General features: G+C 45.4%; 1 protein-coding gene across 5 annotated transcripts in view; it reads right to left on the bottom strand.

The window, feature by feature from the left end:
- Positions 1-14751, bottom strand: part of LOC129816630 (armadillo repeat-containing protein 8-like) — a 62335-nt gene that overhangs the window by 45652 nt on the left and 1932 nt on the right. For 3 of the 5 annotated variants that reach the window (XM_055871346.1, XM_055871347.1, XM_055871349.1), the window contains exons 2-13: positions 13590-13666; positions 12359-12430; positions 11991-12244; positions 7520-7617; positions 7293-7385; positions 7110-7190; positions 6479-6554; positions 6136-6226; positions 5913-5973; positions 5287-5487; positions 5033-5128; positions 4841-4923 (exon numbers count right to left, since the gene is read on the bottom strand). In XM_055871346.1, the coding sequence (XP_055727321.1) occupies positions 4841-4923; positions 5033-5128; positions 5287-5487; positions 5913-5973; positions 6136-6226; positions 6479-6554; positions 7110-7190; positions 7293-7385; positions 7520-7617; positions 11991-12244; positions 12359-12430; positions 13590-13666 (1283 nt within the window). Of the gene's footprint in view, positions 1-4840; positions 4924-5032; positions 5129-5286; positions 5488-5912; positions 5974-6135; positions 6227-6478; positions 6555-7109; positions 7191-7292; positions 7386-7519; positions 7618-11449; positions 11902-11990; positions 12245-12358; positions 12431-13589; positions 13667-14751 lie in introns of those variants that run through there. The other 2 variants (XM_055871348.1, XM_055871350.1) reach the window with 2 other exon arrangements.

The raw sequence follows: 14751 nt of genomic DNA, 5'->3' as shown, positions 1-14751 counted from the left end.
ACAGGCGGGGGTAATGAATGAAAGACAGGCGGGGGTAATGAATGAAAGACAGGCGGGGGTAATGAATGAAAGACAGGCAGGGGTAATGAATGAAAGACAGGCGGGGGTAATGAATGAAAGACAGGTGGGGGTAATGAATGAAAGACAGGTGGGGGTAATGAATGAAAGACAGGTGAGGGTAATGAATGAAAGACAGGTGGGGGTAATGAATGAAAGACAGGTAGGGGCAATGAATGAAAGACAGGTAGGGGCAATGAATGAAAGACAGGTAGTGGCAATGAATGAAAGACGGGCATGTGCAATGAATGAAAGACAGGCGGGGGTAATGAATGAAAGACAGGCGGGGGTAATGAATGAAAGACAGGCGGGAGTAATGAATGAAAGACGGGCGGGGGTAATGAATGAAAGACGGGCGGGGGTAATGAATGAAAGACAGGTGGGGGTAATGAATGAAAGACAGGTGGGGGTAATGAATGAAAGACAGGTGGGGGTAATGAATGAAAGACAGGTAGGGGCAATGAATGAAAGACAGGTGAGGGTAATGAATGAAATACAGGCGAGGGTAATGAATGAAATACAGGCGGGGGTAATGAATGAAAGACAGGTAGGGGTAATGAATGAAAGACATGTAGGGGTAATGAATGAAAGACGGGTAGGGGTAATGAATGAAAGACGGGTAGGGGTAATGAATGAAAGACGGGTAGGGGTAATGAATGAAAGACGGGTAGGGGTAATGAATGAAAGACGGGTAGGGGTAATGAATGAAAGACAGGTGGGGGTAATGAATGAAAGACAGGTGGGGGTAATGAATGAAAGACAGGTAGGGGCAATGAATGAAAGACAGGTAGGGGCAATGAATGAAAGACAGGTAGGGGTAATGAATGAAAGACAGGTAGGGGTAATGAATGAAACACTGTCTAGAGGTAATGAAACATTAAGCACAGAGAACTGAAAGGCATAAATCTTATTGCTTATATATGTTTTTGTTTACTGTCATTGTGTTGGTGTTTGTTGGTTATTACATTTAGAAAGTCAGATACATGTAGTATTTGTTAATGATGTTTACCTGAAAAAAGGAAATTATATAATTGAAAAATTATATATAAAAACACACACGTCAAAGGTTTGGACACACCTACCCATTCAAGGGTTTTTCTTTATTTTTACTATTTTTTACTTTGTATAATAATAGAAGACATCTAAACTATACATATGGAATCACGTAGTAACAATTTTTTTTTTAAAGTGTTAAACAAATCAAAATATATTTTATATTTGAGATTCTTCAAAGTAGCCACCCTTTGCCATGATGACAGCTTTGCACACTTATGGTATTCTCTCAACCCGCTTCATGAGGTAGTCACCTGGAATGCTTTTCAATTAACAGGTGTGCCTTCTTAAAAGTTAATTTGTGAAATGTATTTCCTTCTTAATGTGTTTGAGCCAATCAGTTGTGTTGTGACAGGGTAGGGGTGGTATACAGGAGATAGCCCTATCTGGTAAAATACCAAGTCTATATAATGGCAAGAACAGCTCAAATAAGCAAAGAGAAATGACAGTCCATCATTACTTTTAAGACATGATGGTCAGTCAATAGGGAAAATTTCAAGAACTTTTAAAGTTTCTTCAAGTGCAGTCGCAAAAAAACATCAAGCCTTATGATGAAACTGGCTCTCATGAGGACCGCCATAGGAAAGGAAGACCCAGAGTTACCTCTGCTGCAGAGGATAAGTTCATTAGAGTTAACTGCACCTCAGATTGCAGCCCAAATAAATGCTTCACAGAGTTCAAGTAACAGACAACTGTTCAGAGGAGACTGCGTGAATCAGGCCATCATGGTTGAATTGCTGCAAAGAAACCACTACTAAAGGACACCAATAAGAAGAGACTTGCTTGAGCCAAGAAACACGAGCAATGGACATTAGACCGGTGGAAATCTGTCCTTTGGTCTGGAGTGTTAATTGTAGATCTTTGGTTCCAACCGCTGTGTCTTTGTGAGACGCAGAGTAAGTGAACGGATGATCTCTGCATGTGTGGTTCCCACCGTGAAGCATGGAGGTGGTGGTGTTATGGTGTGGGGGTGCTTTGCTGGTGACACCGTCAGTGATTAATTTAGAATTGAAGCCACACTTAACCAGCATGGCTACCACAGTATTCTGCAGCTATACGCCATCGCATCTGGTTTGGGCTTAGTGTGACTATCATTTGTTTTTCAACAGGACAACGACCCAAAACACACCTCCAGGCTGTGTAAGGGCTATTTTACCAAGAAGGAGAGTGATGGAGTACTGCATCAGATGACCTGGCCTCCACAATTACCTGACCTCAACCCAATTGAGATGACTTGGGATGAGTTGGATCGCAGACTGAAGGAAAAGCAGCCAACAAGTGCTCAGCATATGTGGGAACTCCTTCAAGACTGTCGGAAAAGCATTCCAGGTGAAGCAGGTTGAGAGAATGCCAAGCGTGTGCAAAGCTGTCATCAAGGCAAAGGCTGGCTATTTGAAGAATCTCACATTTATTTTAATTTGTTTAACACTTTTTTGGTTACTACATGAGTCCATATGTGTTATTTCATAGTTTTGATGTCTTCAATATTATTCTACAATGTAGAAAATAGTAAAAATAAAGAAAAACCCTTGAATGACTAGGTGTCCAAACTTTTGACTGGTACTGTGTGCGTGTGCGTGTCTGTGTACACACACACACACAGTCAAAAAAACAGGCTCTAGCCAGAATAGAAAGAGGAATGGAAGGCCCCAGTGCACAACTGAGCAAGAGGACAAGTATATTAGGGTGTCTAGTTTGAGAAACAGACGCCTCACAAGTCCTCAACTGGCAGCTTCATTAAATAGTATCCCGCAAAACACCAGTCTCAACGTCAACAGTAAAGAGGCAACTCCGGGATGCTGGGCTTCCAGGCAGAGTTCCTCTGTTCAGTGTTTGTGTTCTTTTGCCCATCTTAATCTTTACTTTTTATTGGCCAGTCTGAGATATGGCTTTTTCTTTGCAACTCTGCCTAGAAGGCCTGGAACACGTCACCCTGCGACGAACCATCAAACAGGCAAAGCGTCAATACAGGGCTAAGATTAAATCATACTACACCGGCTCCGATGCTCGTCTTATGTGGCAGGACTTGCAAACTATTACAGACTACAAAAGGGAAGCACAGCCGCGAGCTGCCCAGTGATACGAGCCTACCAGACGAGCTCAATCACCTCTATGCTCGCTTCGAGGCAAGCAACACTGAGGCATGCATGAGAGCATCAGCTGTTCCGGACGACTGTGTGATCACGCTCTCCGTAGCCAACGTGAGTAAGACCTTTAAACAGGTCAACATACACAAGGCCGCAGGTCCAGACAGATTACCAGGACGTGTTCTCCGGGTATGTGCTGACCAACTGGCAAGTGTCTTCACTGACATTTTCAACATGTCCCTGATTGAGTCTGTAATACCAACATGTTTCAAGCAGACCACCATAGTTCCTGTGCCCAAGAACACAAAAGGAAACCTGCCTAAATGACTACAGACCCGTAGCACTCACGTCTGTAGCCATGAAGTGCTTTGAAAGGTTGGTAATGGCTCACATCAACACCATTATCCCAGAAACCCTAGACCCACTCCAATTTGCATACCGCCCAAACAGATCCACAGATGATGCGATCTCTATTGCACTCCACACTTCCCTTTCCCACCTGGACAAAAGGAACACCTACGAGAGAATGCTATTCATTGACTACAGCTCAGCGTTCAACACCATAGTGCCCTCAAAGCTCATCACTAAGCTAAGGATCCTGGGACTAAACACCTCCCTCTGCAACTGGATCCTGGACTTCCTGAAGGGCCGCCCCCAGGTGGTGAGGATAGGTAGCAACACATCTGCCACGCTGATCCTCAACACTGGAGCTCCCCAGGGGTGCGTGCTAGGTCCACTCCTGTACTCCCTGTTCACCCACGACTGCATGGCCATGCACGACTCCAACACCATCATTAAGTTTGCAGACGACACAACAGTGGTAGGCCTGATCACCGACAACAATGAGACAGCCTCCTCCAACCCCAACCCCTCTTTTTACGCTGCTGCTACTCTGTGTTTATCATATATGCATATTCCCTTTAACTATACATTCATGTACATACTACCTTAATTTGGGCCGACCAACCAGTGCTCCCGACCAACCATTGGCTAACTGGGCTATCTGCATTGTGTCCCACCTCCCGCCAGCCCCTCCTTTTACGCTACTGCTACTCTCTGTTCATCATATATGCATAGTCACTTTAACCACATCTACATGTACATACTACCTCAATCAGCCTGACTAACCGGTGTCTGTATGTAGCCTCACTACTTTTATAGCCTCGCTCGTCTTTTTACTGTTGTTTTATTTCTTTACCTACCTATTGTTCACCTAATACCTTTTTTGGACTATTGGTTAGAGGCTGTAAGTAAGCATTTCACTAAGGTTTACATCTGTTGTATTCAGCGCACGTGACAAATACACTTTGATTTGATGGTTGCTGATAATGGGCCTCGGCAGATTTTCCATTTTTTTAAATATGCCATTTCCAGCTACAATAGTCATTTACAACATTAACAATGTCTACACTGTATTTCTGATCAACTTGATATTATTATCATTATTATTTAATTACATTTACATTACATTTAAGTCATTTAGCAGACGCTCTTTTCTGTTCTTTTCTTTCAGAAACAAGGACATTTCTAAGGGACCCCAAACTTTTGAACGGTAGTGTATATCTATAAAAAAGAGAGGAACAGAATGTGACAGGACACTCAGTGGAGAGCAGAGAAGTAGAGATGTTATGTGTTATCCGTACCTGACGGCTGCTAGCCGCACCTTGATGCTGGATTCTGACAGGCCGCTCACTATCCTGTCCATCATGTTCTCGGTCTCTGTGATCTGAGGAGGGAGAAACAGGAGCGGGGGGTTATGAGAAGGACACACACACTTCTAAAAGTGGCTGGGTAGGGGTGGGTGTGTGTACTGTTGTGTGTACTGTTGAAGTCACCTTCTTGCGGATGTCTTCATCGTTGGAGCCCAGTGAGGCGTACAGCTTGAAGGCAGCTTGCCTCAGCTCATGTGCGTGCTTCATGTCGTGATCCAACTACAGAAAAATACAAAAGGAAATAAACTATTTTTTTTTAGGTAAGAGATTTTGGTCCAAATGAAGGACTGTGGTGTTCTCTTCTCATGATGGTCACTGCTTTCTCTGCCTTGTAAGACTGCCTGGCTAGGTTCAATGACTATAGTCCAGTGTCTCACCCTCTTGATGTCAGTGATGGCGCTGACAGAGCTGGGATATTTGAAGTAGTCAGCCAGCGTGACCACTAGGTGGTCTGTTACACTGGCGATCCTCTGCAGCTCCACATCAGGCTCCATCAGGTAGGCCAGGGTCTCTGCCCCCTCCACACGCTCCTCCAACAGACACTCCTTACTGCACATCCTCACCAGACACGGCAGGGTCTACAGACAGGGATGGAACCAGAGTTCTACATACAGGTTGGCACTTGTTGGGATGACTCATGTACTGGAGGCAGCTCTGCAGGGTGGTCACTAGCTGGCACAGCCACAATGTCAGAAAACCTGATTTTAACCCTAACCACACTGATAATCTTGTGTCAAACCCTAAACTTAAATTACCAAAAAGCTACATTTTGTTTCCATAAACGCTTTACATTATAGACAATTTTGACATTGCATTCTGGCCCATCTAGTGGAAACCGCTCTGCCTCCAGGCCAAGATCCATCCCAATAAAAGTCCACACACACACCAACATTGACAGGACAGACTATACACACAATAGGCAGCATAGACTCAACACACATATCAGTTTTAGACTGAGTCGTTAGATGAGAGCACAATGGTACAAGCAAAATAGTATAATCACCTTTAAAACAATGCACCTGTCATCTGTTCTGATGGCTCCCGCTCGACACATGTATGTTAGACTGGGGGGGGGGACAGAAAGAGAGAGAGGGAGAGAAATGTCACCTTTAGAAAGAAAAACACTATCGACACGTAACTTCAGTCCGCAGATTCACACCTACAGTACTTACGTCAACATGGTCAATCACAGCACACTTAGTTTAATAGTCAAGTGAAACACTCACCACTTGGCTGCTGTGAGCTGCATTTCAATGGGCTGATCCCTTTGCAACATTCTGACAAATACCTGAGAGAGCAGATCCCCATCAACAAGCACTGAGAACAGAGAGGAGAACATAGATTGTATAGCAGCATCATAATACTATATTATCACCATCTGACAACATGTCTGCTACCATGACGATAACAATGTAATGGCAATAACAGAACACCTCTGACACAGAGTAAACAACACAACTGGAAGCTGTCCCAGTTAGGTCTCAGAGCAGGCAAGAATGAAAGAGAGGGCAAAAAAAGACAGAGAGAGGGAGGCAGGGAGAGAGAAATAAAAGGAAAAAGTAGTCTTACCATTCACCAATGTCATGGAGACCTGAATGTTCTCATAGGCCAGGACTGAGAAGCATTTTAATGCCTGCATACGTACCTGTATGGCATGAGAGAACCAAAGAAAGAGAGGTAGTGAGATAAGAGGGAGGAAAGGGGAGAGAGAGGGTGAGAGAGAGGTAGTGAGAGAGAGGGGGAAAGGGGAGAGAGAGGGTGAGAGAGAGGTAGTGAAAGAGAGGGGGGAAAGAGAGGGTGAGAGAGAGGTAGAGAGAGGGGGGGAGGGGAGAGAGGGTGAGAGGTAGTGAGAGAGAGGGGGAAAGAGAGGGTGAAAGAGAGGTAGAGAGAGAGGGGGGAAAGGGGAGAGAGAGGGTGAGAGAGGTAGTGAGAGAGAGGGTGAGAGAGAGGTAGAGAGAGGGGGGAAAGGGGAGAGAGAGGGTGAGAGAGGTAGTGAGAGAGAGGGGGGAAAGAGAGGGTGAGAGAGAGGTAGAGAGAGAGGGGGGAAAGGGGAGAGAGAGAGGTAGAGAGAGAGGGGGGAAAGGGGAGAGAGAGAGGTAGAGAGAGAGGGGGGAAAGGGGAGAGAGAGAGGGGGTAATACATGTTTATACATCTGAGGGTGAGAGATGGTTGAACTGAGACAATGGGTTTCAAACAGTACCTTATAGGAGGGAGAGATGAGCATGGGAGCAATGTTATGGATCGCCCCGTGGTTAAACAGAACCGTCTGATGCTCTGGACTCTACAGAACACACACCCGCACATAACTGAGTCATTCCTCAGACAGACTAATTAACATGTCTTCTACTATATGACTGTTTTAAATGTGTACTGCTGTACTGACCTTGCAGCAGTGGGAGAAGATCTGGGTGGTGTAGTCCTGCGTCTGTGGAGACCGACTCAGCAGGGACATCAAGTGGGGAATCACAGTGGGGTCCTGAAGGAGACAGACACTGTTACTGTCCACACAGCTCAGAACACACGGCTCAGATGAGTGCTAGAGGTAGCATGTTGTAATATTACATTACACCCCTATGAATGTGTTTCAGAGAACAAGTGACTAAGACTTACAGTGTAGAGCAGCTGCACTGGGGTGACTGGACTGATGAAGACTGTCCTGAGGCAGCGAAGACAAGCCTCGATGAAGATCAGGTCTGGACATACGAGACCTGCATATACACAGAGAGCATAAGTCACTGATACTTCAAATCAAATCACATTTTATTAGTCACATGCGCCAAATACAACAGGCATTTCACCTCACAGTGAAATGCTTACTTACAAGCCCCTAACCAACAATGCAGTTATGAAAAATAAGTGTTAAGTAAAAAATAAAAATGTATAATTGTAATTGAAGAGCCGCAGTAAAATAACAGTAGCGAGGCGATATACAGGGTATTACGGTACAGAGTCAATGTGGAGGCTATATACAGGGTATTACGGTACAGAGTCAATGTGGAGGCTATATACAGGGTATTACGGTACAGAGTCAATGTGGAGGCTATATACAGGAGGTACCGGTACAGAGTCAATGTGGAGGCTATATACAGGGGGTACTGGTACAGAGTCAATGTGGAGGCTATATACAGGGGGTACCGGTACAGAGTCAATGTGGAGGCTATATACAGGTGGTACCGGTACAGAGTCAATGTGGAGACTATATACAGGAGGTACCGGTACAGAGTCAATGTGGAGGCTATATACAGGGGGTACCGGTACAGAGTCAATGTGGAGGCTATATACAGGGGGTACCGGTACAGAGTCAATGTGGAGGCTTTATACAGGGGGTACCGGTACAGAGTCAATGTGGAGGCTATATACAGGAGGTACCGGTACAGAGTCAATGTGGAGGCTATATACAGGAGGTACCGGTACAGAGTCAATGTGGAGGCTATATACAGGGGGTACCGGTACAGATTCAATGTGGAGGCGATATACAGGGGGTACCGGTACAGAGTCAATGTGGAGGCGATATACAGGGGGTACCGGTACAGAGTCAATGTGGAGGCGATATACAGGGGGTACCGGTACAGAGTCAATGTGCGGGGGCACCGGTTAGTTGAGGTAATATGTACATGTAGGTAGAGTTAAAGTGATAATGCATGGACAATAAACAGAGTAGCATCAGCGTAAAAGAGGGAGGGGGGACAATGCAAATAGTATGGGTAGCCATTTGATTAGCTTTTCAGAAGTCTATGGCTTGTGGGTAGAAGCTGTTAATTAGCCTTTGGGACCTAAACTTGCAGCTCCGGTACCACTTGCCATGCGGTAGCAGAGAGAACAGTCTACGACTAGGGTGGCTGGAGTCTGACAATTTTTAGGGCCTTCCTCTGACACCGCCTGGTATAGAGGTCCTGGATGGCAGGAAGCTTGGCCCCAGTGATGTATTGGGCCGTACGCACTACCCTCTATAGTGCCTTGCAGTGGGAAGCCGAGTATTTGCCGTACCAGGCAGTGATGCCACCAGTCAGGATGCGCTCGATGGTGCAGCTGTATAACTTTTTGAGGATCTGAGGACCCATGACAAATCTTTTCAGTCTCCTGAGGGGGAATAGGCTTTGTTGTGCCCTCTTCACGACTGTCTTGGTGTGCTTGGACCATGATAGTTTTTTGGTGATGTGGACACCAAGGAACTTGAAGCTCTCGATCTGCTCCACTACAGCCCCGTCGATGAGAATGGGGGCGTGCTAGGTCCTCCTTTTCCTGTAGTCCACAATGATCTCCTTAGTCTCGATCACGTTGAGGGAGAGGTGTTTGTCCTGGCACCACACTGCCAGGTCTCTGACCTCCTCCCTATAGGCTGTCTCAATGTTGTCAGTGAACAGTTGTTGTGGCATCAGCAAACTTAATGATGGTGTTAGAGTTGTGCCTGGCCATGCAGTCATGAGTGAACAGGGAGTACAGGAGAGGACTGAGCACGTACCCGTGGGGCCCCCGTGTTGAGGATCAGTGTGGCGGACGTGTTGTTACCTACCCTTACCACCTGGGGGCGGCCCGTCAGGAAGTCCAGGATGCAGTTGCAGAGGGAGGTGTTTAGTCCCAGGATCCTTAGCTTAGTGATGTGCTTTGAGGGCACTATGGTGTTGAACGCTGAGCTGTAGTCAATGAATAGCATTCTCTCGTAGGTGTTCCTTTTGTCCAGGTGGGAAAGGGAAGTGTGGAGTGCAATAGAGATTGCATCATCTGTGGATCTGTTGGGGCGGTATGCAAATTGGAGTGGGTCTTGGGTTTCTGGGATAATGGTGTTGATGTGAGCCATTACCAACCTTTCAAAGCACTTCATGGCTACAGACGTGAGTGCTACTGGTCGGTAGTCATATAGGCAGGTTACCTTAGTGTTCTTGGGCACAGGAACTATGGTGGTCTGCTTGAAAAATGTTGGTATTACAGACTCAGTCAGGGACAGGTTGAAAATGTCAGTGAAGACACTTGCTAGTTGGTCAGCGCATTTTCGCAGTACACGTCCTGGTAATCCGTCTGGCCCTGCGGCCTTGTGAATGTTGACCTGTTTAAAGGTTTTACTCACATCAGCTGTGGAGAGCGTGATCACACAGTCTTCCGGAACCGCTGATGCTCTCATGCATGCTTCAGTGTTGTTTGCCTCAATATGAGCATAGAAGTAATTTAACTTGTCTGTTAGGCTCGTGTCACTGGGCAGCTCTCGGCTGTGCTTCCCTTTACAAGAATATTTTGAAGATAAATACACAACGCAGAGGATGAGAGGACAAGAGTACTAAACTAAATATAGTACTAATGGTCAATAGGGAATTGTCAATGTAAATAGGAGTTGGGTTTCAGTTCAACAGCTGTTTAAAATCTGTGGAATGTCACTCCTGAACTCAGAGCTACGTGCGTTACATTCCGTACATTGAGTCGGGAACAGGATAGTTGTTATTTGGCCATGTGGTACTGCAAGGACTTCTCATTGGTTAACCCCAGACTAGGGTGGGGGGTTATAAATGGGAGACTGAACATCTACCTCCCAGCACATCATCTTGATTTGTTCTATTCAAATAAACCTATTTTTCTCCCCCTGATTTGCTTTGGAGTTTGTGTTATTGAAGAATAACATCAACATCAATTGCTAACACCTTTGTCGTCTGTAATAGTTTGCGAGCCCTGCCACATCCGATGAGCGTCAGAGTCGGTGTAGTACGATTCAATCTTAGTCCTGTATTGATGCTTTGTCTATTTGATGGTTCGTCACAGGGCATAGCGGGATCTCTTATAAGCTTCCGGGTTAGAGTCCCGCTCCTTGCAAGCGGCAGCTCTACCCTTTAGCTCAGTGCGGATGTTGCCTGTAATCCATGGCTTCTGGTTGGGGTATGTACGTACAGTCACTGTGGAGACGACGTCATCAATGCACTTATTGACGAAGCCAGTGACTGATGTGGTGTACTCCTTAATGCCGGAAGAATCCCAGAACATATTACGGTCTGTGCTAGCAAAACAGTCCTGTAGCTTAGCATCTGTGTCATCTGACCACTTCTTTATTGACTGAGTCACTGGTGCTTCCTGCTTGAGTTTTTGTTTGTAAGCAGGAATCAGGGGGATAGAATTATGGTCAGATTTTCCAAATGCAGGGCGAGGGAGAGCTTTGTACACGTCTCTGTGTGTGGAGTAAAGGTGGTCTAGAGTTTTTTTCCCTCTGGTTGCACGTTTAAAATGCTGGTATAAATTAGGTAAAATAGATTTAAGTTTCCCTGCATTAAAAAGTCCACGGCCACTAGGAGCGTCGCCTCAGGATGAGCGTTTTCCTGTTTGCTTATGGTCTTATACAGCTCGTTGAGTGCAGTCTTAGTGTCAGCATCGGTTTGTGGTGGTCAATAGACAGCTACGAAGAATATAGATGAAAACTATTTTGGTAAAGAGTGTGTGGTCTACAGCTTATCATTAGATACTCTACCTCAGGCAAGCAAAACCTAGAGACTTACTTACTATTAGACTTTGTGCACCAGCTGTTGTTTACAAATATACACAGACCGCCACCCCTTGTCTTACCGGAGGCTGCTGTTCTATCCTGCCGATACAGTGTAAAACCCGCCAGCTGTATGTTATTCATGTCGTCGTTCAGCCACGACTCTGTGAAACATAACATATTACAGTTTTTAATGTCCCGTTGGTAGGATATACGTGATTGTAGTTTGTCTATTTTATTATCCAGTGATTGTACGTTGGCTAATAAGACCGATGGTAAAGGCAGATTACCCACTCGCTGTCGGATCCTTACAAGGCACCCCGACCTACGCCCCCGATATCACTGTTTCTTTCTCCTGCGAATGACGTCCGACTCGTTAAAGATAAAATCTTCTTCCAGTACGGGGTGAGTAATCGCTGGCCTGATATCTAGAATCTCTTTTCAGTCATATGAGACGGTCGCAGAAACATTATGTACAAAATAAGTTACAAATAACGTGAAAAAACACACTCAATAGCACAATTGGTTAGAAGACCGTAAACGGCAGCCATCTCCTCCGGCGCCATTATCTGTTCGTTGTTTCCCTATTGTATGCAGTGTGTGTGTGTGTGTGTGTGTGTGTACCTTGCAGTAAAGCAGGGATGATGTGACAGTCCACCAGGGACTTGATGTTGTTCTCGGTGCCCATGGCCAGACTGCCCAGCACCACCGCACACTCTGTACTCAGCACCACCGCACACTCTGTACTCAGCACCACCGCACACTCTGTCCTCAGCTCTGAGCCCAGCACCACCGCACCCTCTGTCCTCAGTTCTGAGCCCAGCACCTCTGTCCTCAGCTCAGAGCTGGATAAGCCCTGCTGGAGCAGGTACAGTAACCTGGGGGGAAGGAGGGACAGACTCCGTGAGAGAGAAAAAAAAGAAGACAGGGAAAGCAGGAAAAGAGGGGAGGTGAGAGAGGAGAAAGAAGGTAAGAGGGAAAGCGAGAGATACCTGGGCACAGCTCCCAGGACAATCAGGTTGGTTTTCTGTTTGTTGTTTCCGATGACAGCATTCTTCATGTCACTGTGAACACACACACACACACACACACACACACACACACACACACGTGTGTGGAGCTCCCTCAGCATGTTACTAACAGCCACAATAACGACACTTGTCATAGTTCATCCACAGTATAATTCATATCACCAGCGCTAAACAAGTCTAAACACTAGGGCTAACGTCTACAGGCTCAGCTGAGAAACATCAGTGCTGCTCAAGCTTGGTAACGTATTGCTTTGAGAGGATAGAATACTGATTATAAACTGGGTGGTTTGAGCTCTGAATGCTGATTGGATGAATGCCGTGGTATATCAGACCGTATACCATGGGTATGACAAAACATTACATTTTTACTGCCCTAATTATGTTGGTAACAAGTTTATAATAGCAATAAGGCACACCGGGGTTTGTTGTATATGGCCTGTATACCATGGCTAAGGGCTGTATCCAGACACTCCGCGTTGCATCGTGCATAAGAACAGCCCTTAGCTGTGGTATATTGGCCATATACCACACCCCCTCGGGCCTTATTGCTTAAATACCAAACACCATTTATATAAGCCAATAATAACATATGAAAAATTATCCAGAGTACAGAATTCTAACTGTGGTTCGCCAACTGATGAGACCCTATAGAACGTAATGCATGCGATATAAAGATACTAGTAGTTAATGGAATGAAATAGCCATGAGCTGGCTGGGGCCAGTGGAAAAGAACAGCTGCACCAGTCAGGTAGCGATGCGGCCAGCTGCCTAAAACCGTAACCAGAGCTGGGCCTCGGAGTAAAAAATAAAGATGAAGCAGACTGACTGATCACACACAGGTCGTACAGCCACATGTAAACAAAGTGGTCTAAGCAGCTCTCACTGAGCTCACACTGGGCATGCTCACATTGCAGTCAAACAACCAATCACTGACAGACAGCTCCCTCCAGAGCACCAAGAGCTACCTGCTCAATGGGCATTCAGACTTGCACAAGGACAGACAAAGAGGCTATGTCCCAAATGGCACCCTATTTCCCATAAGGCTCTGGTCAAAAGTAGTGCACTAAGTAGAGGAAAGGGTGCCATTTGGGATGCAAACAAAGAGGGACAGTGACAGGACAAATATAAAATGTTCCTATAGTAAGACATAGGCTAATACAACACAAGGTCATGTAAATTATAATGTACTTACATGACTCCCTGCAGCACTTTCTGTGGATCGGGGTGGAACAGCCGGTCAACATAATGGCGGCTGGTGGCTGTGACCTCCTGCATGGTGACACGAGAGAGAACAACAGTGAGTCGGTGCTGGCCTCCCTCCTCCTCACCGCTGACGCCAACCACACACACACACACACACACTCCGCAGTCAGGACTGGTCTGGGCCAGATAGATACACCATCCCAGAAAAGCTCCTCCTAACTGTACGACTGGTCAACAGGCGCTAGGCTACTCTCGTCAAGCTGTAAACTCATCCAGAGCACGAGACGGTCGTATGTCACTTAATACCTTTATCATCGAGTGGTGGGGACTGTCCAGAACTTTCCGCACTACTCACGATGTGAAATACACTACATGACTAAAAGTATGTGGACACCTGGGCCCAAATTCACAAACTCTTAACAAGAAACGTCTTCTTAAATGCAATTTTTTCCTTAAGAAACTTCTTAATTTTTTCGTAAGTAGTGTTTTGTGAATCCAACCCCTGCTCGTCAAACATCTCATTCCAAAATCATGGGCATTAATATGGAGTTGGTCTCCCCTTTCCTGCTATACCAGCCACCAATCTTCTGGGAAGGCTTTCCACTAGATGTTGGAACATTGCTGCGGGGACTTGCTTCCATTCAGCCATAAGAGCATTAGTGATGTCGGGCACTGATTTTGGGCCTGGCTCGCAGTTGGCGTTCCAATATTTACTTTTCTTATTTTTTCTTAACAACAAATCAATACAAAAAGTACATGGGAACACAAGTGTATATAAAGAATATAAAAAGGACATTTGGGCTAGGGGCGGGGCTTGGGGATACAATATCACATTACACAAGGACCTTAGAGGACATACACACATTTATAATTCTAACAGCTTTTTTGTTGGCAGAAGTTTTAATTGTCTTAAAATATAGTTCAAATTCTTTTTGCAAGGTAATAAAATGTGGTGTTTTGTTTGTAAATGTATATTTGTGAATATGAAATTTGGCCAAAAGAGTAATGAAATTAATTACATGAAATTTTTTCAACTTATTTCTATCGTAAGTAAAGAATCCAAGCAGTACATCTCTCCATAATAGTGTAAAATCTTCATAAATGTGTTCAATTATTGATGTCTTGCCACAGATTCCTTACATGAATACAAT

Source organism: Salvelinus fontinalis, chromosome 19 (genome assembly GCF_029448725.1).
Source record: "Salvelinus fontinalis isolate EN_2023a chromosome 19, ASM2944872v1, whole genome shotgun sequence".
Classification (NCBI taxonomy): Eukaryota; Metazoa; Chordata; class Actinopteri; order Salmoniformes; family Salmonidae; genus Salvelinus; species Salvelinus fontinalis.
This window is presented reverse-complemented; position numbering and strand designations above follow the sequence as displayed.